This window comes from Sphaerodactylus townsendi, linkage group LG01, assembly GCF_021028975.2.
Source record: "Sphaerodactylus townsendi isolate TG3544 linkage group LG01, MPM_Stown_v2.3, whole genome shotgun sequence".
NCBI classification, from domain to species: domain Eukaryota; kingdom Metazoa; phylum Chordata; class Lepidosauria; order Squamata; family Sphaerodactylidae; genus Sphaerodactylus; species Sphaerodactylus townsendi.
Genome location: NC_059425.1, coordinates 155,494,417 through 155,520,403, shown reverse-complemented (window position 1 = coordinate 155,520,403; position 25,987 = coordinate 155,494,417). Strand labels below are relative to the sequence as shown.

Below are 25,987 nucleotides of genomic sequence, written 5' to 3'. Positions count from 1 at the left end.
AAGCTTAGATTTTATGACATCACAGAATCAAATATTTTAAAATTATTTTCTGGAAAAGCCCCAAGAAACAGTCAGCTCCTGATCTGTTACATGATGTTAAATCTATCCCCAAGTTCAAATGTGGAGGTGAATGAAGGATGGTGTACACAGAATTATAGTTACTCATAAATTTACATGTCTTGATAAATCAAGGCATCCAAGTTGCAGAGAAGCTGTACAGACTTGCACTCCTAAAGATGCAAGCCAGGGCTTAGCTGGAACCCCCCCCCCCACCACAATTATTCGACCTGCCAGCAGGTGCTGCAGTAAACCTTCAGGGAAAGTCTTAGGAGAACTTTCCTCTTGACACTAGTGAAGCCACTACTAAGGCACCTGGATTCAAATTTATTGTAGGCATGGTCATATTTATTTAGATCAAGTAGACTGAAGTCTTATGTTTGTGCAAATCAAAACCAGTTATAATAAACAAAACTATTTGACTATGGTCTAACTTCTCCTTCCAACAGGTGCCTTGGCCAAACAACATCTGATTTTATCTCCTGGAACAGTGGGCTCCAATAGACATTTCAGCATAGATATCTATGGATGCCCTTTCTTAAAAGAAAAAGCATTACATGCCGTTACTCAGTTAAAACAGTAATACATTTAAATCGATATAACTGAAAGAAGTGGCATGGATCTGAAACCCGCATGCTTTGACTCAGACGTATGAGAGACCGTACCCTAGTCTTTGGCCCACAGCTGTGTCACAGGTTCAAATTCCTTTTGCATTACGTTAAATATCTTTGCCTTTTAGCTCTCAGTGTCAGAGCAATAGTGGACACTCGGGTTCCTCCTTTACTACTAAGCTACAGCTGATCATCCTCAATCATTGTGTTCAAGATGACTTTTTAACTTTCAGCCTCACATGCTTTTTTGTAGCAAAAATGGTTGGGGATGATCATTCACACAGGTATCATCAAATTTAGGGAGGTTTTCATTCTGAACAGTACAAAAGGGGGGAAAATAATACTGAAAGCTATACTGAAACTGCCCATGTATCCCATTGTGCAAGGTCATCATTAGAACATGAGCGACTTTTTACAGACTTTCAAACAGCAAAATGCTCACAATACAAAAAGAGATGTTACCTAAAAGGGATATCGACAGTCTTCTTTCTTAGAACTGTAACACCATTTCTAACTGCAAAATAGAGTTCAGGGTGCTGATACACCAAATTCTTCCTTAAAACACAACCCCTAATTCTAGTCAGTCAGACATAACTGGAAGGGATAAACAAATAGCACAAATAATTTTTCTTTACTTGTTAGTCTTTTTATTCTTAAAGTAAATGTAAATATCCTGAACAAAGGATCTCATGAAGCTATTTACATGCTGACATATTCCATTTTATATGGCTAATTCCATCTTAGTTACTGTTAGAAATTCTGCATGAATTAATATTTTGAGATTAATCTGAAGGTTCCTAGAAGAGTAGAATATCTAAAAAAATTCTGAAATAAACCAAATGATACCGGAAGATGAAAAGCATTTCTCAAAAAGTAACCTTATGAATGTCCCTAAGTTACATTGCAGAGCAAAATTTCAAGGCAAAGTGCTGTGATGCAACCACTGAGGAATGTTAAGCAGAGAGACAATGTAATAAGAAATAAAGGTATGTGCTGATATGGTGAATATTAATGCAATATTTTGGAAAATCTTATGGGAATGCATCTGGTTATAAACTGAATCTTGATAAATCTGAAATACTTTTAGATAATATGAAGCTGTGTAATTTACCTTTAGACTGCCCATTATTGCTATAAAATATGGAGAAAAATATAGTTAAAATATTTGGGGCTAATAATCCCAATGATAATCAAGATTTGTATAGTCTCAATTATGTCCCTTTGATGTAGACTACAATTTGGTTTTGGATATCTTTAAAGTTATTCTTTCTTTGGGGAAACTAATTCTTTCAAAATACTGGTCCTCCCAAAGTAATATTTTTTTTTATTATGTGCAAATATTGCTTTCTGATACTAGCCTAAAATATTTGCATAAGATTCTTCTGGATTTAACGTGGGGTAAGAAAAAGCCATCTGCTAACTTAAATGTAACGTTTCTAGGAGCGCGATCCAGATGGAGTAGGGGCAGGGCCGGAGCGAGGGGGAACTGCACCCTGCACCCCTGCCACACACCCGCCTGCCCACCCTGGATCGCCCTCACCATGCCCTCACACCAGCACACACCTGGTGCGTCATGCCCCCCCATCCCCTTGGTGCTACGCCACTGGGTAGGTGTGCTGTGACCACCTTCATGGGAGCTTTGGGCAGCATGGAAAAGAAGAAACGTTTAAATGTTTAAATCACTCAGGCTGCTTGAATCACCCCATATAACAAACAAGCTTATGTCACACTTTCGTAAGTCATAAGCCTGCAGGGTCAAGGGGTGGTGTTTCTAGGCTGACCTTTAAGGCCTTACGCGGCCTGGGACCCTCGTACCTTCGGGACCGCATTACCCCATATGTCCCAAGTCGACCTCTGCGCTCAGCAGAGGCCAATTTACTGGAGATCCCTGGCCCCTCAATGATGCGGCTGGCCTCCACTCGGGCCAGGGCCTTTACGGCTCTGGCCCCTGCCTGGTGGAACACTCTACCACCAGCTGTCCGGGCCCTGCGGGACCTTGGAGAGTTCCGTAGGGCCTGCAAGACCGAATTGTTCCACCGGACCTTCGGAGAGACCAGCTGCTTTCATCCTCCCCCCTGCTGTATAGGATCCCTAACATCATCGGGACCCATCATTCTTCTTGGGAGGGTTGCATATGGGTTCGTGGGATAATGTTTTAGAATGTAAATTTTAAACTTTTATATGTTTATGTTTATATATGCTTTTATATTGTTCACCGCCCTGAGCCCTTTGGGGATAGGGCGGTATACTAAATCAAATAATAAAAATAAATAAATAAATAAATAAATAAATAAATAAATAAATAAATAAATAAATAAATAAATAAATAAATGTCAGTGGAAGCTGACTAGTCAACCCCACCCATGGGAATGCCCAAGACCACTCCCCTTTGCATTGGCATCTTCTTGGACTGTAGTGTTGCTTTGCAGCTGCCTGGACTTCCAGGTTTGCCCACCATGGAGCTGTGGGATGGTGGAACAGTGGCCTTTTTGCTCCCTCCACACGGCAGAGAGGGCAGCAGCCCTCTGCTGCTTCCACAGCACACTTGTCCCCTCATCTGGATTGGGCTGCCTGATAGACAAAGTGTGGCTTTCCATACCCAGCCTAAAAGTATACTGCTATCCAGCTAAGCTTACATGATTGCCCTTCACACACACACACAAAAATCACTCTCTGGAACAAGGTTTTCCTGAAGTCCCTCTGAATGCATTGTTGAAGTTAAAAATTAAGAGAGAGAGAGAGAGAGAGAATGAATGAATGAATGAACTATTAATACAATAAGGCATTGTTTGCTTTTTGCTAGCTAGTGGGGAAAATAAACAATAATCCGAGAACAGAGAAATGGTTGGAGAAATTATATATTTTGATTAAGGTCACTTTACACCATGCTCAAGAGGTTGATCAGTTGGATTGTCAATGGAATAAGTGGCCGCAAATTATGGTGATATTTTATTTGTAATATTGTAAAAAACCAACCCTGTATAATTATGTAAAATTCTGCTATGTTCACAATAAAAATAAAAAATAAAAAAGTTTAACATAATCTGTTAACATGATAATACTTGGCATGGCTTCAGCAAACCAAGTTTGGAATTCAAAGAATAAGAGGCCGTTTCCGCACGGCCCCCGAGGCCTTACGCGGAAAGAATTCCTGTCAGGCGTGGGAGGCTGAGGAGGCCGTTGGCTTAACATATGGCGTGCATCACTGACCTCTCCGAGGGGAGAACTGGCGGAGGACAGAGGCGACTCCCGCGCTGGAGCCGCCTCTGCTCCCTTCCCTGTCCCACTCACCTTGTCCCCGTCATCGACCTGCTGGCCTCCCTGAGCCCATGCTTCACGCTGCCCTCCGACCTCCAGGGGGTCGGAGGGACAGTGAGGGAGGGCTGCAAGGCCAACAGGCTAACGACAGGGACAAGGTGAGTGGGACAGGGAAGGGAAAACAGCGGCTGTTCCAGTTACCCGGTCGCATGTTAGCACCTTTCCGCCCGGAACTGCGCTATTCTGTTCTGGCACAAAACAACCCTTTAAAGGGTTGTTTTTTAGGGCGGCCTGACGCCGCCCTGGGGGAGGGGGAGCGCAGTCAGGTCGGCAGCGCCACCTGTGCGAATGGCTCCCTGGGGACGGCGTTTTTCCCCTCCCCAGGGCGCCATAAAAAGGCCGTGTGGAAACGGCCAGAGCAACGCTTGCATATGCACAGGCATTTGTTCAGCTCCCCTCACATCAAATTATCCTAAAAAGCCCCCTGAAGTTCAGATATTCTCCAGGAATAGCAACCCATACGTACAAGTGCAGAATCAGCTTATCTTCTGTGCAAATAAGAAGTACTTTGCACATGCACCCGAGACCCTCTGAGTTAACTTCAAAAACAAAACCTCAAAACTTTACAGACTCTGTATCAGTGAAGATAAGCTGTAAAAAGTATTTTAAATTATACTTATAACACAAAAAGCTCAATACTTCTTAAACTATTCCCACTGAATATTATTTAAAATTTAATCACCACTGTTTTTTTTTCTTTAAAAGAGTTTCTGTGCCTTCAATGGTTCAATCACAGGCAGAATTTCAGTTGGCCAAGTCACACAGAAGGCACCTCCTCATGGATTTTCCTCATGGATTTTCAGTTATATACTTGGCACAGAGTCAAACTATTTTTCAAAAGAATTAAAATATGGAATATTTAGCATCCAGGATACTGTAGTATCAATGATGACGTGCAACAGGTAGCTTGCAACTGATTTTTTAAAACTTGACAATTTTCATAGTATGAGAAAACCAATAAAAAGTTTCCACTTTGTGAGGAATACAGTTGGGCTGTACTGTATTCTTTTTGATATTTGGCTCATGAACAGGACATTTTACACAGCCAAAAGAATTGTCAAGAAGTTATCCACGTTGACAAGTTTGTCCTGTTGTTTCACCACCTCATTCTCTTGACACCTCCTGCTTTTTGTTTGTCACCATAGAATCCTGAGCATGTTATTATGGCCCTTTCCCCACTTACCTTAAGCCCTGCGCTACTCTCCTCAAGTAGCGTGGGGTCCCTACAGCACTCCCACTACAGAGGCGGCGACAAGCGCCTTAACCGGCCCAAGCAGCGCTGCCAGCTCTGCGCCCCCTCGAAAGCGTCGCGGCATCCCTGGCCTCTCCTCGAAAGCGGCCAATTGATGACCCTGTGCAGAAGCGCCAGGTGGTCGCCGTGGGAGATTACCAGTATGGCATCCAGAAGAGATGCCGCGTGCTGAGAGTAGCGCGCAGCAAAGGGCAGCAAAGGTAAGTGGGGAAAGGGCCTATGTCAGGTGTAGTATCATCAGCAATACCACGTAGTTGCCACAGACCATTTGATTCCTAAATGTTTCCCTGCTCTCGTTTGCTTCTTTAACAAAATGTCTATTCTCCAAAGCGCTGGAATAGGATGTAATTCAGAAAAGCCAAGAAGTATCCCCCTTGTGTCTCCAAAAAGAACCCTTTCAGAAACAGCAGTCTCCATTGCAGAAAAAGACTTGCCTTTGCAACCTCCCAACATTTTGTGATTGCGAACAGTTCCCATGGAAGCCCTTTTAAGATTGTACCCCCCAATGATTGCTTCCCTTGTTTTTCTTCATAACAATAATATTTAATAATTTTCTATCAAGTTGATATTACATTGCACAAATTACAATTTGATGTTTAAAACTTTTTTAAAAATTTAAAATAATTTTAACTAAACAACCATTGTTATATCATTATGAGAACTCAGTATTGCATTTGTATATTATATTACAAATTCCTCTGAAGGAGCCCGTTGGTGAAACATGTAGGGAATTTTAAATGGATAAAAGGTTCTCTTTTTTTGCCTTTATTGGTGGCACCAGCATTACCTTATTTTCATGTCAGGTACTGGTTCAGCCTCTTTAGTTTTCTCCCTCCCCTTGGCAGTCATTTTGTGGTGGCACCCACTCCCATCCTTAGTTTTCCAGTCATTAGATGTGGGGTTACTCAGTGTGAGAAACTCAAGTTCAAAACCATCCATGGAACAACTGTTATAGCTTCCTGTATTGTTGCAGTACCCATTTGCACTGCTGTCACTGGATCATGGTTAATGTTGCAATTTCAATAGCTTTTGGTGGAATCACTATATAAAGGATGTACACACCCTGAACACTTGTGATAAGAGGGGCTATATATCTACACAAACAAACTGTTACATTAAAATACCTCTTTCTAAAAGACAGTATAACTTTTAAACGGAACATCTCATGTGTTCTTATGTTACAGTGCAAAAATAAGTCTTCTGATCTAGCTAACTGGATATGATCACACAGCAAGCTTTGCATATCTATCCCTAGGTGAACGAGAAGCCTGCAAGTGAACAGGCACTGTGGATGATAGGCTTTGCCCAATCTATAAACTTGAGCTGTGCACACCTAGTCCTGGTCAACTAATTAATGCTCACCCCAATCACCGGTTTTGAAAAGGGTGGTAGTCAGGAATTAACCTTATTGCCTCAGAAGTAAAAAAGAAGCTGATTGTACAAACAATCTTCATCAAAGAGTGACAAGAGCCAGCTCCTGCACTGTTGACTGTTTAAAGGCCAAATGACACTGAGGTCATACAAACACAACAGAGAATAAACTATTCTATTAGATTTGAGGGGGGGGGGATGCTAATTTAGAAATTTCTTATTTCAGGATGGGGCCATACCCTATTTTCAGTACCGCAGCATAGATACTCCTCAAGAGGGAGTAGACAAGGGGTGGGGGAAAACACAGAATTAACACATCCAGGGTAGCCAGCCCCAGCCTGGGAAATTTCTGAAAATTTGAAGTGCCAGTGGAGGGGAGAATTTGGGAAGGGATTTATGGCATAGAATCTAAAATATCATAGAGTTTGCTCTCTCACGCTGCCATTTTCTCCAGGGGAACTGATATTTGTAAGTTTGGAGATCAATAGGAATTCTGGGAGAACTCCAGTCTCCACCTTTATGTTGGCCATCCTAACAGTGGGCCTTTCCCCACTTACCGTAAGCCCCGCGCTACTTGAGGAGAGTAGCGCGGGGTTCCTCCTCCCTCCCCACGGCAGGGGCAGCCACAGCGCAGCTGCCCCGACACTGCCGCTGTCGAGCCCCCTTAGCGCGCGGCATCCCAGGCGCTCTTCCCAACGGAGCCCTGGCCCTTTGGCGAGTCTGCAGCGGGGGGCGAGAGAGTCGGTCAAGGACGCCTGGGAGCGCCTGGGATGGAAGGGAGTGGGGAATGGGCCCAGTATTAGATACCTCTTGTGTAGGATCTGGCAGGGTATCTAACTTCAAAGCATTACCTCAATATTGCCTTGACATTAATGGATAATAGTAATGGAGATTCTGTGGTCCTTCCAGCTTCAACCCTCATTTATTAGGATGAGGTTTACCTTGCTGGTTCATACACTTCCAAATTTTTAAACAATTCTATTATCCCTGAAGTCCCCAGTTGTCATCCATTTTGTCAATGTCTAATAGTAAACATAATTAAAATGAATTAGAAGTAGAAAATGCCTTCCAACAGTTTATTGAGACGATTCAGTAATCACATTTGTTTGCTGTTTTATTTAACATGATAACGTCTAGAGAACAACAGTTCAAAAGACCTTGCCAACAAGACAAAAACATAACTTTTCAGCCTCTAATTAGCCTCTTGAGCAACTACAATTACAAAATAATTGCCAAGTCTTACACCTGCCCAGAACCTGAAGCGTCATTTTATTCCTACAGAGACCTTCTTGATGCCATTCAGGGGCCTATCATATTTTAACCACTTTACTCAAAGGTAGAACAAACCCTGATGTCTCTAACAAGTCAGACTGTGTATTCTTAACATCATGTCAAGCTGAATACCAAAATATATACATTCTAAAAGCCTGAATGACGGAGATGCAAATAGGTAACTCCGTAATGATGGCTAAATTAAAACCCCATGTGACAGCATTTGGTGCAATCATGAATAATATTTTACTCACATTGAATTAATATTGCCTTAAATTAGAACACTAAATAATTTGTGTAGAAAGAAAGATTAATTTGTGCACTGGCACCATAAACAAGCTGGGAGTGTTGCATATCTGATAGAATAAGGAAAGTTGCACCCTTCCCAGCTCTACTGACTTCAAATGACTTAAGAGATGAACTACATATTACAGATGCTACAAGTTCCACCTCTGTCTGCTCATGCCACTTTAGGATAAAAATTAGCCACTGAAAAATTGCCACATGGCCATCTCCCATAACTTTTCAAGTGCTGAAACAGGCAACGTTTAAACAATTAAATTTTCCTCTAAGATAGTGTTGGCGGACACAGGTTGGCTATGTGGCCACTGTACCATTTAGCTTGGCTCTGAGAAGTTTCTTCAGAAATCTCTGTTGCTTGGACACTTTCCTTTCTTGGACTACAGGAAAAATAAAAGATTTATGCAATCAAGATTCTAATTGTAGCTGCTTAACTGCAAGAAAATTTGTCAAGTGCAGAGAACAAAAGTTTATGAATATTTATTTAGAAGCTACTCTGTTCTTTGAATTCACTTTAGGATGTGTTATCCCCCCCCCCCCCCAAAAAAAAACCACTTTGCTAGATTAATTAAATTGTTTTTGGTTACTTGGAAATTTTTCAGATGTTTTACCTGAATAAGTAGAGGAAAAGCTATGGCTCAGTGATAGAACATCTGCTTGCCATGCGCTTTATAAGCAAGCAATCTTAATTTTGCTTTGCACTTTATTTTTTATATTTTATTTTAATCTTTGTACCTTAAGCCATTAGCATAGGTGTCAAACTCACGCCCCTCCAGATGTTATGGACTACAGTTCCCATCATCCCCTGCCAGAATGAACTGTAGTCCATAACATCTGGAGGGCCGCAAGTTTGACACCTGTGCATTAAAGGTTATCTGTATCTATCTGCTTTCCATGCAGAAGGTCCCAGGCTCAATCCGTGGCATCTCCAGTTAAAAGGACCAGGCAGTAGGTAATGTGAAAGACCTCTACCAGGGACCCTGGAGAGCGGCAGCCAGTCTAAGTAGATGATACTGACTTTGACAGATCAATTATCTGATTGCGCATAAGGCAGCTTCACATGTTCCACAACAGCTTCCAAATTAATTTCCAAATTAAGTAGGTAGTCTGACCACTACCTACTTAAAGCCAAGGTGAATGTGGTTTCAACACCTAGCATTAGAGGGGATCCAATTAAAATGGTCTGCCTATGGTGGTTTATAGATCCTACTGGGTTCTGGAGCATTCTGGGGGATTTTAGGATCCCAAACACATGCTCAGCTGAGGCTTTAGTGGGACTGTGAAACATGAAACTCCTTGAAGCTACCACAAAGTTGGCCCTCTATGACCAAATTTACCCCTGGGCATAAACTGGCCCCCTGGTTTACCATGGAACTGGATGACCTGAAGAGAGCTGGGAGATATCTAGAATGATGCTGATGGTGTTGTACAAGAACACTCTTGTGAGTCAGAGGCGACTTACGCATCAACATGTTGCAGTGGGAGAGTGTTGGGATGTCTAAATGTGGCAGGATTTCTTCCACTTTCTTTCTTTCTTCTTACCCAGCACCTCTCCTGGGTAAGCTCTCTTAGGTAAGACAGTGGAGGTGTCAGAAAACCTACCACGGAGGTTGGGTTTGCAAACCACAAATTGACTATTGCTAAAAGTAGGCAAAAATTAAAAGAAATCTTTAATTGTGTTACAAGTAAAGAAAAATTTTCAGAGTATTAAAAAACTTTAATTATCAGTTTATCTGACTGAAAGCATGTCCCTGATAGTATTCTACACATTTTATTTCCCATGCACAGAAAGTCAGATTTCCTGGATAAAGTCCCCAACCAAACCTAACAAACTCCATGCAACCTGAACAGACAGATTAAACCTTTCTGAGATGTCAGTTTTGCTACAAAAGGCACCATTGTGATCAAGGGATTAAGTCTTTCTTTTCCATTGAATCTTTTTGCTGAAGTCTTCATACAATTCTTGAATAATAGATTAGCTTTTAAAAAAATGGTTTAACCCATCAAGATTGACAATGCTGATACTCGGCTTTGTCTCTATAATTCAACTTTCATGAATGTGCTGATCTTTGCAAGAAGGGCTCCTTTGACATTAGCTTGAAAGCCTGGTGGAAAAAAGGTTTCCCAGAAAATATGCACCAGAATGTATTTTTATATATGCAAAGACATTCATATGAAGAGTGTGCTCCTTCACTGAAATGGGGAAACAGAAGTTGGATTTTAAAGATAATATGTACCAGTATTTTTAGTTTGCTACTCTCCAGAATTGAAAGCAGTGGGGAAGCACAGTGAACTAGTACATGGAAACATCCCAGCCTCCCTCTTTATTGCCTGCCATCTGTGGGTGGGAGATGTCTGAAAAAACAGTGTTGTGCCAACAGCATGACATCACCTCCAGCATGCACATGACTTTCAGCTCCATCCGGGGGGGGGGATGCTCTAGTGGGAGTGGTACGCGGCCACCCGGTGGAGGGGCAAATCTACTGACACAGGATTAGGGTTTACAAAAAAGCCCAATGGGGACTTCAAAGTGGTGGGGAGGCTTTTTCACATTTCAAGCCTCCCCACACTGTCAGGAAGCCTCTGTGGGAGTGGCAGGCTGGTACAGCCACAGTGCCGCAACCAGGTGTCCAGCCCCTTGGATGGGGCAGTCCCTTATTCAAGGCTGATAGTTGAATGTGAAAATGGAGCCTGCTGAAAAGCACAATGTCTGAGGTGATGTACTGCGATATGAAAGTTATTTCTGCAATATCAGATTATTTATACGTGCTGCTTTAATAAGTTAGAACAGTGCAACTCACTCTCCGATTTGCAGAGAGCCATATTCACAAACCCTATCAACCAAAACAGTTGCATGATTATTATATAGTTTCAGAGGGCAGCAGTGTTGGTCTGCACTAGAACAGCCTAGATTTGAGTCCAGCAGCACCTTAGAGACCAAGAGGATTTTTGAAATATGAACTTTCAAGAAACCTGAGCTTAATCAGCCAATGAGCAGGGCATGGATTCAAGGAATTAAAAAAATGAAATATTCATGCCTGAACTTCTCTTTAATTTACTTTTTCTACCAGAATTTCATATGAAAAGAAAGCAAAGCAAGTGAATGGGGTCAAGGGATTGAAAGAACAATATTACAGTATTAACATTTCTTCAGATAGTAACATTTGGATAAATTAAGTTGTCTCTCCTCAGACTTGTATGGATTTACAGAGGCTCTTCTTCCAAATGGGCCTGAAAGTCATAATTAAAATAATTTATCTTTTTCACTATGTGCAATTTATTGTCTTAATACCTCCTTTCTGCTTTATTTTAAAGAAGACATGGGACAGAAAGGATACTAATTTTTTTGGGGGGGGGGCTGCATTCAAGAGCGAAGAATTTTCAGCAGAATTACACGTTTACAGTTGACAACAGTGTAGTCTTTGTTATAATTACAGAACTTCCAATCAATTGTTATCCACCTTGCACTTAATCAACGTGTTTCTTTCAGTGCGTGATGGCTGGTGTTTTAGAAGCAGGCTTACAGAACTCCAGAAGAATGTTATGTGAAGATTACCAGCCTTTGATGCAGACAAGTATATTCTAATTGCAGTTTTTAATTGATCAAAGCAATTTGCATATATTTTCTAATGTGAACATGCCCATGGATTCTTCTGCTGAGGAATGCTCATATGTGGCTAGGGGAGATCTTAGCTTATGGGCAATCGCAGCTGCTGCCAGGGCACTGAATGTCCACAGCTCCACCACCCAAAGGATGAGGGAAAAGAAGAAAATAAGTAGATCCCTGCTATTACCACTTGCACCTGCCCTTTCTGGGGCTTGGGCCACCTGTTCACAGCAACACTTGTATATTTATGTTGTGGCTGAAGTTAGAGAAGCTGCAAGATTGTATGATCATAACTGCGTGTGCGTGTAAAATGCTGTCAAGTTGTGGTTGACCTTTGGTGACTGTGGCAAGTAATTAAGCAGAGGTGGTTTGCTATTGCCTCCCTCTGCAAGGTCTTCCTTGGTGGTCCCCCATTCCCCTCCTCCTCCCTTCCCTCCCATGCATGTCACCCCTCACTCCCCTCCGTCTCCCTCCACTAGGGTGGGTGGGCCATGTCCAGATGACCGGGCCCCTCCCTCTCCCTCCCCTCCCTTGTATGCCACCCCTCACTCCCTCTCCTCCCCTCCTTCAACACCCTGCTTAGCTGCTGAGATTTGATGGGATTGGGCTATATTCCATTCAACATCCCCCTAACTCTATGCAAGAGGTTAAAATTTTCTATTTATTACTATTACTATTTGATGCTTCCACACTAGGAAGTTTACTGTCTTCATCATGTTGCTGGCACAATATTTTCTCCGTTTGCACATGTAACACTTTACTTTCCTCCCTTGCATGCCACCCCTTACTCCCTCCCCTCCCTCCCTCTCCTTCCCTTGCATACCACCCCTCCCTCCCCTTCCCTTGCATGCTACCCTCCCCCTCCCTCCCCTCCTCCTCTCTCTGCTAGGGTGGGCCATGTCCAGATGCCGGGCCCCCTCCCCTCTCCTCCCTTGACGTGGTGTAGTCTGGTTGTTCCCTTACACACCAAGCATGCATTACCATCACCCCCTCCACCCATTGCTGCCTCCCCTCTCATGAATTCCATCCACACTCCTCCCTTTCAAAAAGTTTGGGCCATGGAATAGTGATGAAGAGGAGGAACCTTAAATAAGCATGGCTTTTAAAAACACCTATCAATATTTTACAATGCTGCTTTGGAGCAATGTCTGGGGCAAGCCTTCCACTTCTTCTATTTCTGCCTATTATAGCACTTCCCCTCTTGTCTTTACTGAACAAATTCCACTTTACTGAACTCCTCTTTACTGAACAAATCCCACTTCCCTATGTTTGCTACATTTCGGCACCAAGCAAGGGACTGTGGGTGATTTTATTCCCCACTGCCTGTGGGACTGTGTGTGGGACTGTGTGACACACACACACACACACACACACACACACACACACACACACACACACACACACACACACACACACACACACACACACACACACACACACCCCTGTGGTTTTGATTTGCTGTAAAGCAGTGGTTTCCAAACTTTTTCGGGCTGCTGCCCCTTGGCTACCAGGACACTCCCTAGTGCCTTCCCCCACACACATATGAATGGTCTACTGCAGATTCAAAATGACAGTAAGGAGACTGCTGCTCTTCCTTTTTAAAAAAAATTTGCCTTGCAAAACATTGAGGACAGGGCTCTTTGCCTTGGCTTCCCCTGCCCCCCACTCCAGGACTACACAATGAGGAGAGTGCTGCTGTTTTTCCTTTAAAAACATCTTGCCTTGAAATACAGTGGCGATGGAGAGTTTTGCTCCCCCCCCCATATACACAGCAAGGAGAGGGGTACTGCTTTTCTTTTAAAGCTCACCAGTCACAATATGGCAAGGATGGAAGGACAAGACCTTTTCCTCACCAGCTGGCCCAGGAATTCCTACCCCTACCACCCCAAAATTCTCTGCCATTCCGCTACTTGCGCAAAATTCCTCACTGCTCTCCATGATGTTTCCACTGCCCCCGCCCCCCCGAGGGTACCACCCATTTTGGTCATCCCTACTGTGAAAACACAATGGCAATAAAACATTACAGAGATAAAAATAAATTTTTAAAAATCAAATGGATATGCCGAGGAAGGAGGATGTTTCTTTTGGATCCTAAAGGTGTACCTTCCATTTTGGAATTTTTCCTATTCCATCTTCATTTTTAATGCCGTGATACACAAAATGTAACACACAGTACAATTCTGTTGTTCCACATTACCGTATAAACTCGCGTATAAGCCGAATTTTTCAGCCTTTTTTAAGGCTGAAAAATGCCCCCCTCGGCTTATTCACGGGTTACACACACACACACACACACACACACACACACACACACACACACACACACACACACACACACACACACACACACACACACCGCGCAGAGTCACAGCGCTTACTCATGCGTCACGAAGCCTCTTCCCCCTCTCTAACTCAGATTTCTTTTTTGCAGGCTCTAAGTTTAAGGCGTGGTATCAGGAAAGCTGCTGGCTTTCTTTCTTGCAGGCTTTAAGTCTACAGGGCTGCATTGCCCTTTTAAGAAAACCATAGAACAGGCTGCCGTGAGCGGCAGCTTCCCTGTAGACTTAGAGCCTGCAAGAAAGAAAGCCGGCAGCTTCCCTGAAACCACGCCTTAAACTTAGAGCCTGCAAAAAAGAAAGCTGAGTTAGAGAGGGGGACAAGGCATTCTCTGCTTCGCTTTCTTCTGCCTTCAGCCACTTTCCCTCTCCCCAGACCCGTGCGCGCCGCCTCACCCCTCCTCAAAAAGCCTCCCATAGGCTTCTGGGGTGCTCCTTTCCTCCAGCTGTGGCTCCTTTGCCGGCTCAGCACCCTGCCTCCTGATGGATCTTTCCCACCCTCGGCTTATACGTGAGTGAATAAAATGTCCCAGTTATTTGAGGTAACTGGATGCCTTGGCTTATATGCGGGTCGGCTTATATGCGAGTATATGGTACTTAAAAAAACCCCAAAATAAAATAGCATATTTAGAAAAGCCTAAATACAGTCACTCCCTTTCCCTTGCAGTTCTAAGTTTCCTGTGAAGTTAAGAGAGATTTTAAAAAGTAAACAGCTTTAATGGATAGATGGAGGAGGTGAGCCAAGAGACATTCCATTTCATTCAAACTGAAGATATCCACTTAAAAGACATTGGAAGGGGGGGGGAGCACCACAGCAATATCATACAAGGGAATTTCCCCCACAGGTGTCTTTTTTTAGGTGTTTCCTTTAGAGACCAAAATGAGCTATCAATGGTTGGTACATAAATGCAGGATGATTTGGCACAGAAAAGAGAATGTGTAAGTTGGCTGAAGCAGGGAAAATCATCTATGTGAGAAGAGCCCTGGTTATGAAGTAGGAAAGGGAGACATGTGTGCCAAATTATGACTTGCATCAGCTACTGGATGGGTATGATCTGAATCCTACAAATTGCATGATAATTACAGGAAAATTAAATAAATATATTGTCTAAGAAATCTAACAAACAGTAGATTGTCTACTTTATTTTGGTCTCAAAAATGCAGCATTAGAAAGCAGAAAAAGGAGAAAATGATAGCCCAAGAATGTGAAATATGTAACAAATAGGAATTTCAATGTATTTCCAGGGTTATACATAACCATTATTAATAAAATGTAAATCATTGTAGAGCAAGGGTCAAATGATTTTACCCTACCATATCCATATGGCTAACCTTCATGGACTGTTTACTTCAATGAAATCATTAGGAACAGCTAATTCTTCTTGACCATTCTTCAAATTAGAAGCGCTAATGAGTGCTAATGACAGTGCTGTTTCTGCAATAAGCACACCTGTTTATAAAGAGCCAAAGTATCTGTCAACACATTTTATTTAACAGGTGCTCTTTAGAATACAAGGAAGCTGGCAAATTGTGCATGCATGTAATGCCAAAAAATTAAAATAATATAAGCATTGCTTTGTAAATGTGTGTGGATTTTAAGGAAGTATTATCTATGTGTGTACAGACACAAAGAGCTTTAAAGAACATCTTGTATGAAGTACTGTATAATTGGGTTGTAATTTTTCATATTTTGTTTGAATGAACATGAAACAAAATAACAAATAGAATTTGTAGTGTGTTGTCACCTTCTTGCTTGGCAAACTAAGACGTATTAAAGTTCAGTTTCATTTTCCACTTCCTGCTCAGTTTTTTAATGCAGGTTTCTTCCTGATGTACTTTTGCCATTAAAATGTGTGAAGTTCTATCCCCACATTTCCAGGAATTTCCCAATCCTGAGTTCGCAATCCTAAAAACAATTTATTATTTTCAAAAACTCATATCTGGCATGTGTTTTAGATTCCTTAGTTCCTTAGAATTCTTTTTTTAAAAAAAAATATCTAGGTTCAATGTCTGTAAGATATAGTTGTAAACACTTAAGCAAGATAGTAACAGATGACAGAGTTAAAATACAGAATGATCTTGATAAGCTGAAAATCAGGGCCAAAACTAATAATATTGCATATTGGTAGGAAAAATCAAATGTATAATTATAGGATACAGGAAACCTTGTCTTGGCAGTAGCACAATTTAAAAGAAACTGGGAGCCTTAGTAATAGCATCATTATTTTGATGCAGTAGCTAAAAGGCATATGCAATTTTGGGCTGCCTCAGTACAGAGTTGATGGTATCACTTTACGCTGCTGTGGTTAGACCTGATGGAGTATTGTGTTCTGTTTTGGGCATTGCAGTTGACAAAGAATGTGGAAAAACTGGTATGTATCCAGAGAACTGCATTGAAGATGCACTTCTGGTGGGCCACTGCGAGTAGCAGAGAGCTGGACTAGATGGACTTTGGTCTGATCCAGCTGGCTTGTTCTTATGTTCTGATGTTCTTATGTGAGAAGTTTGGAAACCAAGTCCTATGAAGAAAGAAGAAGAAGAAGAGTTTGGATTTATATCCCCCCTTTATCTCCTGCAGGAGACTCAAAGGGGCTTACAATCTCCTTGCCCTTCCCCCCTCACAACAAACACCCTGTGAGGTGGTTGGGGCTGAGAGAGCTCCGAGAAGCTGTGACTAGCCCAAGGTCACCCAGCTGGCGTGTGTGGGAGTGTACAGGCTAATCTGAATTCCCCAGATAAGCTTCCACAGCTCAGGTGGCAGAGCGGGGAATCAAACCCGGTTCCTCCAGATTAGATATACGAGCTCTTAACCTCCTACGCCACTGCTGCTCCTTCAAGGCAAGAGGCTGAAGAAGGCTGAAGAAGCTAGGAATGTTTAGCCTGGAGAGGAGGCGACTTAGAGGTGATATCAGTCATGTAACGAGAGGGCAGGGGTGTACCCAGTAGTGGGATTCAGCAGGTTCGCACCACTTTGGCAGAACCGGTTGCTAAAATGGTGCTTGTAAACAACCAATTGTTAAAATATTTGAATCCCACCACTGGAACCGGTTGTTAAATTATTTAAATCCCACTACTGGGTGTACCATCATAAAATGATGCATGAGCATGTCCACCCCCACCCCACAGCTATGCCCAAGGACCCCCAGCCACTCACCTCCTGTCATTCTCCTGTAGGAACCTGCAGGGACACTGGTACCGCCTGGGATAAGGGGGAGCTTAGGGCTATGAAGCAGTTGGGATGGCAGCTTGACTGCAGGTGGAGCAAAACTCGCTGTGAATCTGATCAAACATTGGTGAGAGCTCATTATGGAGCCTACCAGATGGCAGTGAAGGCAGTAAACAGGGTTCACTTCTCCACCTCCATTGTGTCCACATGTAGCCGTCCAGTTGAACTCTTCTGGTAAATGGGTTGAGATCCTGGTGGACTGGCTCTGCCCTCAGAGGTCAGCTGTGATGATTTTGCAAAATATTTCCAGGGCAAAGTCACTCTGTTCATATGGAGTTGGACTGCATGGTTTTGAATGATCTTGAGGTTATCTCCAGAGATCTCCAGCCTGTATGGGATCAATTTCAGTTGTTGCGATTGAGCATGAGGAGAACTTGCTTGCAAGGTTGTGGCTGACCACCTGTTCCTTGGTTCCTTGCCCATCATGGCTAATTAAATCTAACCAGGGAGGATTGGCTGGATGGGTCCTGGAGGTGGTGAATGCCTCCTTGGGAAGTGGAGAGGTGCCTCTTGCCTTGAAGGAGGCAGTGGTATGCCCCTCCCCTGAAGAGGTCACCCTTGGACCCAGAAGATCTAACCATCTATTACCAGATAGCCAATATCCCCTTTTTGAGGAAGGTGCTGGAGTGGGTGGTGGTGGCGCAGCTGCAGGCACACTTGGAAGAAACTGATTTCTTAGATCCATGTCAGTCAGAATTCAGGCAGGTGTTTGGGACAGAGACAGCCTTGGTTGCCCTGATGGATGACCTTCTCAGAGAAAGGGCAGAGATCAGTTGTTCCTGTTGGTACTTATAGATCTTTTAGCAGCCTTTGATACCATTGACCACAGTATCCTTCTGGAGCAGCTGCAGGGGTCAGGACTGGGGCCCACTGTACTGCAGTGGTTCATGTCCTTCCTCAGTGGCAAGTTCCAGAAAGCAGAGATGGGAGACAAGTGCAAGTATGTGCAAGATTCCAGGGAGCTCTCTTGTGGAGTTCCTCAGGGCTTGGGCTTGTCTCCTATGTTATTCAACATCTATATGTAGCAGCTCGATGAGGTCATATGACATAGGGTGTTACCAATATGTGGATGACACCTAGCTGTTCCTCTCAGTTCCATCTATATTGGGTGAGGATGCCCAAGTGCTGGATTGCTGCCTGGCAGCTGTCTTGGATTGGATGACGGACAATAAATTGAAATCAAATCTCAATAAGTCAGAGATGCTCTGTGTTCTGAGCTCCCGAGTCCAGGGAATTGAGGGACACCTGGTGCTGGAAGGAGTGGTTCTACCCCAGAAAGACCAGGTGTGGAATCTTGGGGTCATCCTGGATGGGGAGCTGTCTCTGGAAAGCCAGGGGGGGCATCAACATCTCTAGCTGGTGTGCCAGCTCTGCTTTTTCATGGACCAGGATGACTTGGCCACAGACAGTTATCCTTGCTCTGGTAACCCCCAGATTGGATTATTGTGATGTGAATACATGGATTTCTGTAATGTACAATGCATAGGGGCAGTCTGGAGGCTTGAGCTGGAATCACCTCACCTCTATTCTGAGGAGTTCGAACTGGCTTCTGATGTGCTACCAGACTCAATTCAAAGGGCTGGTGTTAATCTCTAAAGTCCTATACAGCTTTGGTCCTCTGTACCTGAGAGAGTGTATCTGCCTATATATTCCTGCACAGGCACTGTGATCCGAGGGGGTAGCCCGCCTGATTGCCCCACTCTTGTCAGTGACCCCTACACTATGGAATACCCTCCCTCCAGAGGCTCACTGGGTGCCTACTCTCTTGGAGTTTTGGTGCCTGGAAGACAGTCCTCTTCAACAGGGCTGGAAACACCCCACCCCCGCTGGGAGGCCTTTTCCATTTTTGTGAGTCGGTGGGATGGGTGTGGGAGATTTTAGATTATGTCTGGGTTTTTAGAATGGGGTTTTGAGAGTAGGCCTTTATTGTGTTTTATTTTGTTTTTACTGTCATGGTTTTAATGTTGCATGTTTTATTGTAATCCCTCCTAAGACTGTGGTATGGGATGGGTAATAAATGTAAATAGAACAGAACAGAATAGAATAAAGCACATTTGGCAATTTAAAATCATAGAATTGGAAGGGGTCATACAGGATATCTAGTTCAACCCGCTACTTAATGCAGGATCTGCCTAGAGCAGTGGTGGCGAACCTTTGGCACTCCAGATGTTATGGACTACAATTCCCATCAGCCCCTGCCAGCATGGCCAATTGGCCATGCTGGCAGGGGCTGATGGGAATTGTAGTCCATAACATCTGGAGTGCCAAAGGTTCGCCACCACGGGCCTAGAGCATCCCTAACAATTGTTTATCCAGCCTCTGCTTGAAGACTGCCAGAGAGGGGGAATTCATCACCTTAACTTTAGCCTTAATGTTTTGAACACTTCTCTCCACAATGGTCTATATTCACTGTTATGTCTCCTGCAAACCCTGCCCTCCCTAAGCTCCATTCCCAATGTCTCAAAAAATTTCCCAACCCAGAGTTGCGAAAGTAAAATGAGTTACATAAGGCACATTCTTAAAACTCGCCATTAAAATAGGAGGTCAAGTGATATTTTGAATGCAGAAGTAGGGTTCTAGAAGTAGGGTTGCCAGGTGGTGTCAACAAAAATGCTGGACATCTTTGATAGAAATTTGTCCACCTTATATTTGTGTCTACGCACAATAGAAAAAATACCTTGTCCCCTTTTTTTTTTTTTTTGGCCATGAAGTTACAGCTGAGGTAAGGCAATCCTGTAGGGTTTTACGAGGCTAGAGGTGTTCAAAAGTGTTTTGCCACTGCTTGCCTCTGCATCTCATCTTTTGTATTCTTTGGTGGTCTCCCATCCACATACTTGCCAGGGTCGAGACTGAGAGAGAGTGACTGGCCCAAGGTCACCCAACAGGTTTCCATGGTGGGGATTTGCACTCGATTTCCCAGATCCTAGTAATACCTTAACCACTACACCATGTTGTCCCTTTAATGGAGGTCGTCAACTCTTGGTTAGGAAATTCCTGGAGATGTTAGGGTATAGCTGATGTGTGGAAATGAACTGTGGAAGTTTGTAATGGCATAGAGGTTAAAAAGCTATTAAGCCTCTATTAAAGGAACAAGACATCTTGGTCCAGGCAGCTAGCAACCATATCTAGTATCTACCCTGTGTTAGTCTGACAAACTATACACTACTACACCACACTTCCCCACTCCCAATTACTACATACAGGGATTTCTGTGTTTAAATTGCTTGTGTTCCAGGTACGAACTCAACCTACAAATGTATTATTGAAGGCTTTCACGGCTGGATTCAACTGGTTCTGGTGGGTTTTCTGGGCTGTGTGGCCATAGTCTGGCCACCAGTCCACGGCCACACAGCCCGGAAAATCCACCAGAACCAGTCAACATACAAAGATAATAATCAATTAAGCTTTCTTTATATTGCTTTTTTATAGCTTTTGAAGAGAAAAATGGTTGTGTTCCTGATCATATTATGATCTCCAAGGGACAAGTAAAAACATGAATACATTTTTGCAGGGGTGCAATTTCAGTGCTTGCCCTGGGCATAATTTTCTGTAGCTGCACCCCTATATATCTATAGGGTGTATTATAGTCATCTTCAAGTATTTGAAGGGCTGTCATGTAGAGGATGGAGTGGAGTTATTTTCTTTGCCCCCAAAGGGTTGAAATTGAAACAAAACAGTTCTCAGCTAAACATCAGACAGAACTTCCTGAAAGAATCTCCTCAGTAGAATAGGCTTCCCTAGTAGGAGGTAGGCTCTCCTTCTTTGGAGGCTTTTAAGAAGACTAGGGCTGATTTCGCACAGTAAAAACGCCCCATGCTATATCCGGGATTGCAGCTGCTGAGGTGATCTTTACCCTGCTGTTGACTTTGCACTGCTCCCCAACCCTCCGTTTCCCATGTTCTGATTGGCCGAATCTCCCCCCTCCCACTCCCCCCACTCACTTTCACCAATTTAGTTGACTCTGCACAAAACAGGCACTGGAAATCGGCACCCCTCCCCCCCGGGTCTAAAATCCATGCATGTGTGAGGGAATTGCAGTACTCCAACCCTTCCCCGTCTAAACTCCTTGCGTGTGCAAGGGAATTGTCTCCCTCTTGTTTGCAGCACCTTCACACGCAGCTTTTCTGCAAGGTTTCTCAAGGTTTTGCAAGGTTTCTCCCTCTGTGTTTTTTATTCCACTACAAGGGGGGGATGCCTGTTCATTGGAGGGGTGGGCCAGAGTGGCAAGGCAGCAAAAATGGCCTCATTCCATGGTAGTGGAAGCCACCGGAGCAACAGAGGGGCATTCCAAGAGGTCCTCAACCTTTGCGGTTCTGAAAAGTCCCATAGCAAAGCCACTGCTGCGGGGCAGCGCTGGGGCAACAGCATGGCAGACATGCTGCAGCACCAGGTGCTGTAGGGAACTCCCCATTGTGCCGGGGGATTTCCCATGCCAACAATGGGGCATTTTTAACATGCAAAAAAACCCTCTAGATGGCCATCTGATAGCAATGCTGATTCTGTGAACTTAGGCAGATCATGAGAGAGAGGGCTGAAAGGGATGAGTTAGTGCTTAGCTCTTGTGGTTCTTTCTTAAATGCCCAGGGTAATGTTGATCACCCACTTGATGATCTGAGCCAAGTTGGCCAGGGATCTTGGAGGTTTTTTGCTTTCCTCTGGGCATGGACCTAGAATTACTGATAAAATGGGGTGAGGTAGTTGTGAATTTCCTGCATTGCGCAGGGGGTTGGATTAGATCAGGGGTCTGCAACCTGTGGCTCTCCAGATGTCCATGGACTACAATTCCCATCAGCCCTGCCACTTGGCCATGCTGGCAGGGGCTGATGAGAACGGTAGTTCATGAACATCTGGAGAGCCACAGGTTGCAGACCCCTGGACTAGATGATCTTTGAGGTTCTTTCCAACTCTATGTTTCTAAATAGAAAGGGCAGAATCATGTATTCTTGACAGCTACTATTACTTTTTTTTTTTACTATCCTTTCTGTTACTACCTACACCTTTGCTCTGGCAACCACTGCATGCCTTACCTACGAACGTAGAAGTTTCAAAATTTGAAGCATTAGTTGTAAAATAATAGATACAGATCAAAAAAATGCAAGTTAAGCATGCAAATATATGCAATTCTATATGTCTTACTTGATATCTTTAATGGAAAATTGAGTGTCTTAACTTTTTATTGTTGCTGTAATAATTTTATTAGTCATATTATTGAGACAGTAGGTAGCAGATACCTGATATGATTTCACATGTCAAATATATTGGTTTGGATCCTAAGGTGCTGTTCCTTCAGGGCAGAGTCAATTCCACCAATGCTGTCACTTTTTCCATTTTCAAAGAAACAGCTAATTCCCTGCTCATGTGGTAGATTACCAATTTGTTTCTCATGCTGCTCTTTCTGGTCCACTGACCAATGAATTTCAGGTGGAAAAGAAGGACATGGTGAGAGGAGGGAGGGGGAAGCTGTCTTTCTCTAGCATGACCGAAATCACACCTCTTAGGATCCAAGCCTAAGATGTTTTTTCCCTCTTCCATATTATAAGCTGTCATAATTGAAGCTTTTCCAAGCATTATACTGTAGAATCCATTCAATATATTGAATCAGATCCTGTGCCACTCTCCTTTGCAATGTCATTTTTGTATCTCCATCTTCTGAAGTATCAGAGAAGCTTAGGAGGAAAGATAGCCTTCTAAACTGAGTATGCAATGGAAAAAGTAGCTCTTTAAATTATTCACCTTGGGACCTAATCCAGAGAAGTCCTTTTAGCTTTGTGTATGAAGTTTATATAGATCACTGCATCTGAGAGACTTTTAACTCACGGTGCTGTTATACTTTTGAAACTTCTCCAAGACACAAAGCAGTCTGTGGAGGGAAAAATGTCAAATAGCCCCACTGCTTATTCAAAAGTCACCACGCAGCCTGATGTATTGTGCTCCTGATCTTCCTAATATGCCATACTACCCTATCTACCTCACATCCCACATTAAAGGCAATGTAATGGGTCACTGGTGACACTCTGGGTCTTTGGATCACACCACCAGGGTCTCAAACTGAGCTGAAAAGCTAAGCAGTCTCACAAGCCATTATTAAAACTTTGAATAGTCCAGCTCCTGTGGATCTTGATGTTTTATGCATGGAAGGAAAAGATTAAAGGTGTCTGAAAGAGTTATTGTGAACTTCCTTTGTAGATTGAACCTTCCTTCATTACCTGATAGGAAAGGACTTCTCCTATACTGGCAAAGGATTTCCATAATAATCACATACAAAATGGTTGCTTACCGGAGGTGTGCTGAAAATGTAGAATGATGAACCCTTCAGCGCCAGAAACTTGAATTGATAGAGCTGCAGGGAATCTGCTCCTTGAAGCCTCTCATTCACCCACCCCATATGTATCACCTGCAGAATAAAACCTTTGAAAATTAATGTCAATTGAATCTGTCAGTGTTAATATTACTGTAAGCAGGATTCATGTGCTTTCTCCATCACTTTAGTAATGTATGGAAATGAATCAACATTTTAAATCTTTTTACACCCTCTCATGCATTTTGCTCTCTAATGAGCAAGTTTGTCATGCATGAGATTTACTGCGTTGTAGAAGAATCCTGTTTTGTTTTTGTTTCATATAAACACCTAAAACCATCTCACGGTGAAACTAAATGCAGCATAAACGGATATCACAGTTATGAACTAGAAAACCCGCAGTCCTGCTGTTGGTGTGGGAATGAATTAGCAGAGCAAGTAACAGGGCAGAGATGTGAGTTGTTTTGTAGAACTTTACTAGATGATAAAATGAATTCACAGGAACAGCAAACTCTGAATACAAGAACAGCAAACTCTATCTATACCAGTGCTCATTCTGGGTGTCTGTTCAGTCTGGTAGAGTCTTCATTATTTAAATTTCAGCTAGATATCCTCAGGTAATCTGAGTATATAATAGGAGAGTTGAAGGAAGCAGTGGTTAAGATTGCTCTTTAAGACAAATTCTTCAGATCTTACTGATCTGTCCTACTGATCAATCCAGCTACTGCCCAGTGTCAAATCTGCCATACCTAGGTAAGTTAGTTGAGTGGTAAGAAGAGCTCAAGGCTTTCCTAGAGAATACATTGGCTTTAGACCCATTTCAGTCTGGTTTCAAACCTGGCCATGGAGCAGAGACAACTCTGGCCACCCTCACAGACAATCTCCAGAGACAACTGGATCAAGATGGGTCAGTGCTGCTGTTATTACTTGATCTGACAGCAGCGTTGACATGACTGATCATGAAATAACGACACATCACTTCGCCAATATGGATATATGCAGGATAACCTTGCAATGGTTGATCTAATTTTTCCAAGTTCAGGGACCGAAAGTAGAGCAAGGGGAGAGGATTTCATTGCAGCACTTGTTAGTGTGTGAAGTCCGTCAATGGGCAGTTCTCTCCCCAATGTTATTTAACATCTATCTGTAAGATATAAGACTGAGATGTTCCACCAGAACTATGATTGAGGACCACAACTGTTGCCATCTAGCTGGCCTCTGTCCCCTTCCTTCCCTCCCCTTCCTTTAACCATCTTAGAAGTTATTTTTTATTGCCTAAATAGAATTCCAGTTGACCCTTTTTCCATTTTCTCCCTTCTGACAGGCCCCCTAATTTTGTGGCACTTTTAGAATATTATTGTACAGTTTTAATTTATCAAGTATATTTGAACTGTGATTATAATGTAAGCTGCTCAGAACTCTACTTATCTGGGACATGGGTTATACATCGAACAAATAAATACTGCCACAATTCTCTGCGATTGAATGAACTAATGCTCTTAATTTTGCTTTAACGATGTCTATCGTCTAAGTAATGTTATTGCTCCTTTTTTGAAAAGCAGAAAAGCTGTGAGAAAAACCTTGCAGATGTCAGTTTGAAGGGCAATATATTATACACGTAGAATGTATTTGGGAAATCATAAGTATTAATTATAAGAACATAAGCATGGCAAGCTGTTGAGCATAACAATAGAGTGCCAATAGGTATTCCACAAACATACTCTTTAGGCTGGTAAGGCTAGAAGATCACACAACTAAAAATGGGAACAATGACTTCAGTGGGAGCAAGTTTTGCCTTTAAGTAATTAATGACTTGCCATGGAGAGTCACACTGCAATAAAAAATTAAGAAGGCAAATGCAGTTGTGGCTTCAGGCATTTTGGGGTGTTTGTTTGGTCTATTTATTCAAATACAAAAGAACAGTTGGTGACAGCAATCATACACAAGGAGAAAAAAGAGAAGGGTTGTGGGAAGGGCCTAAGGAAAGGAAAGTTGCAGCAGATTTTGCCTCTCTGGGATGCTACATGTTTCACATGAATAAATACACAATAAATGGAAGCTGGTGAATGTTGTAATAAACTTACTCAGGTTAGGAACCAAATCTTCTAAAACAAGCAGGCAAGCCAGTGTTATATGATGGGGTATTTTGAAATCTTCAAAATCAACTGGTTAAATTATATCTTTGGGCACAGTTTTGAGGAGCAAAATATTAACAACACAACAGCTTAAGATATAAAACTTCTTGCGAACAACTTATTATAATGATTTGGTTCATAGGTGCCAAACTCACGGCCCTCCAGATGTTATGGACTTCAGTTCCCATCATCCCCTGCCAGCAT

At 42.9% G+C, this 25,987-nt stretch overlaps 1 protein-coding gene across 6 annotated transcripts in view; it reads right to left on the bottom strand.

The window, feature by feature from the left end:
• The window catches only part of SNTG2 (syntrophin gamma 2), a 354,452-nt gene that overhangs the window by 79,063 nt on the left and 249,402 nt on the right, over nt 1-25,987 (bottom strand). For all 6 annotated transcript variants that reach the window (XM_048497891.1, XM_048497919.1, XM_048497904.1 and 3 more), the window contains one exon: nt 23,628-23,744. In XM_048497891.1, the coding sequence (XP_048353848.1) occupies nt 23,628-23,744 (117 nt within the window). The remainder of the gene's footprint in view (nt 1-23,627; nt 23,745-25,987) is intronic.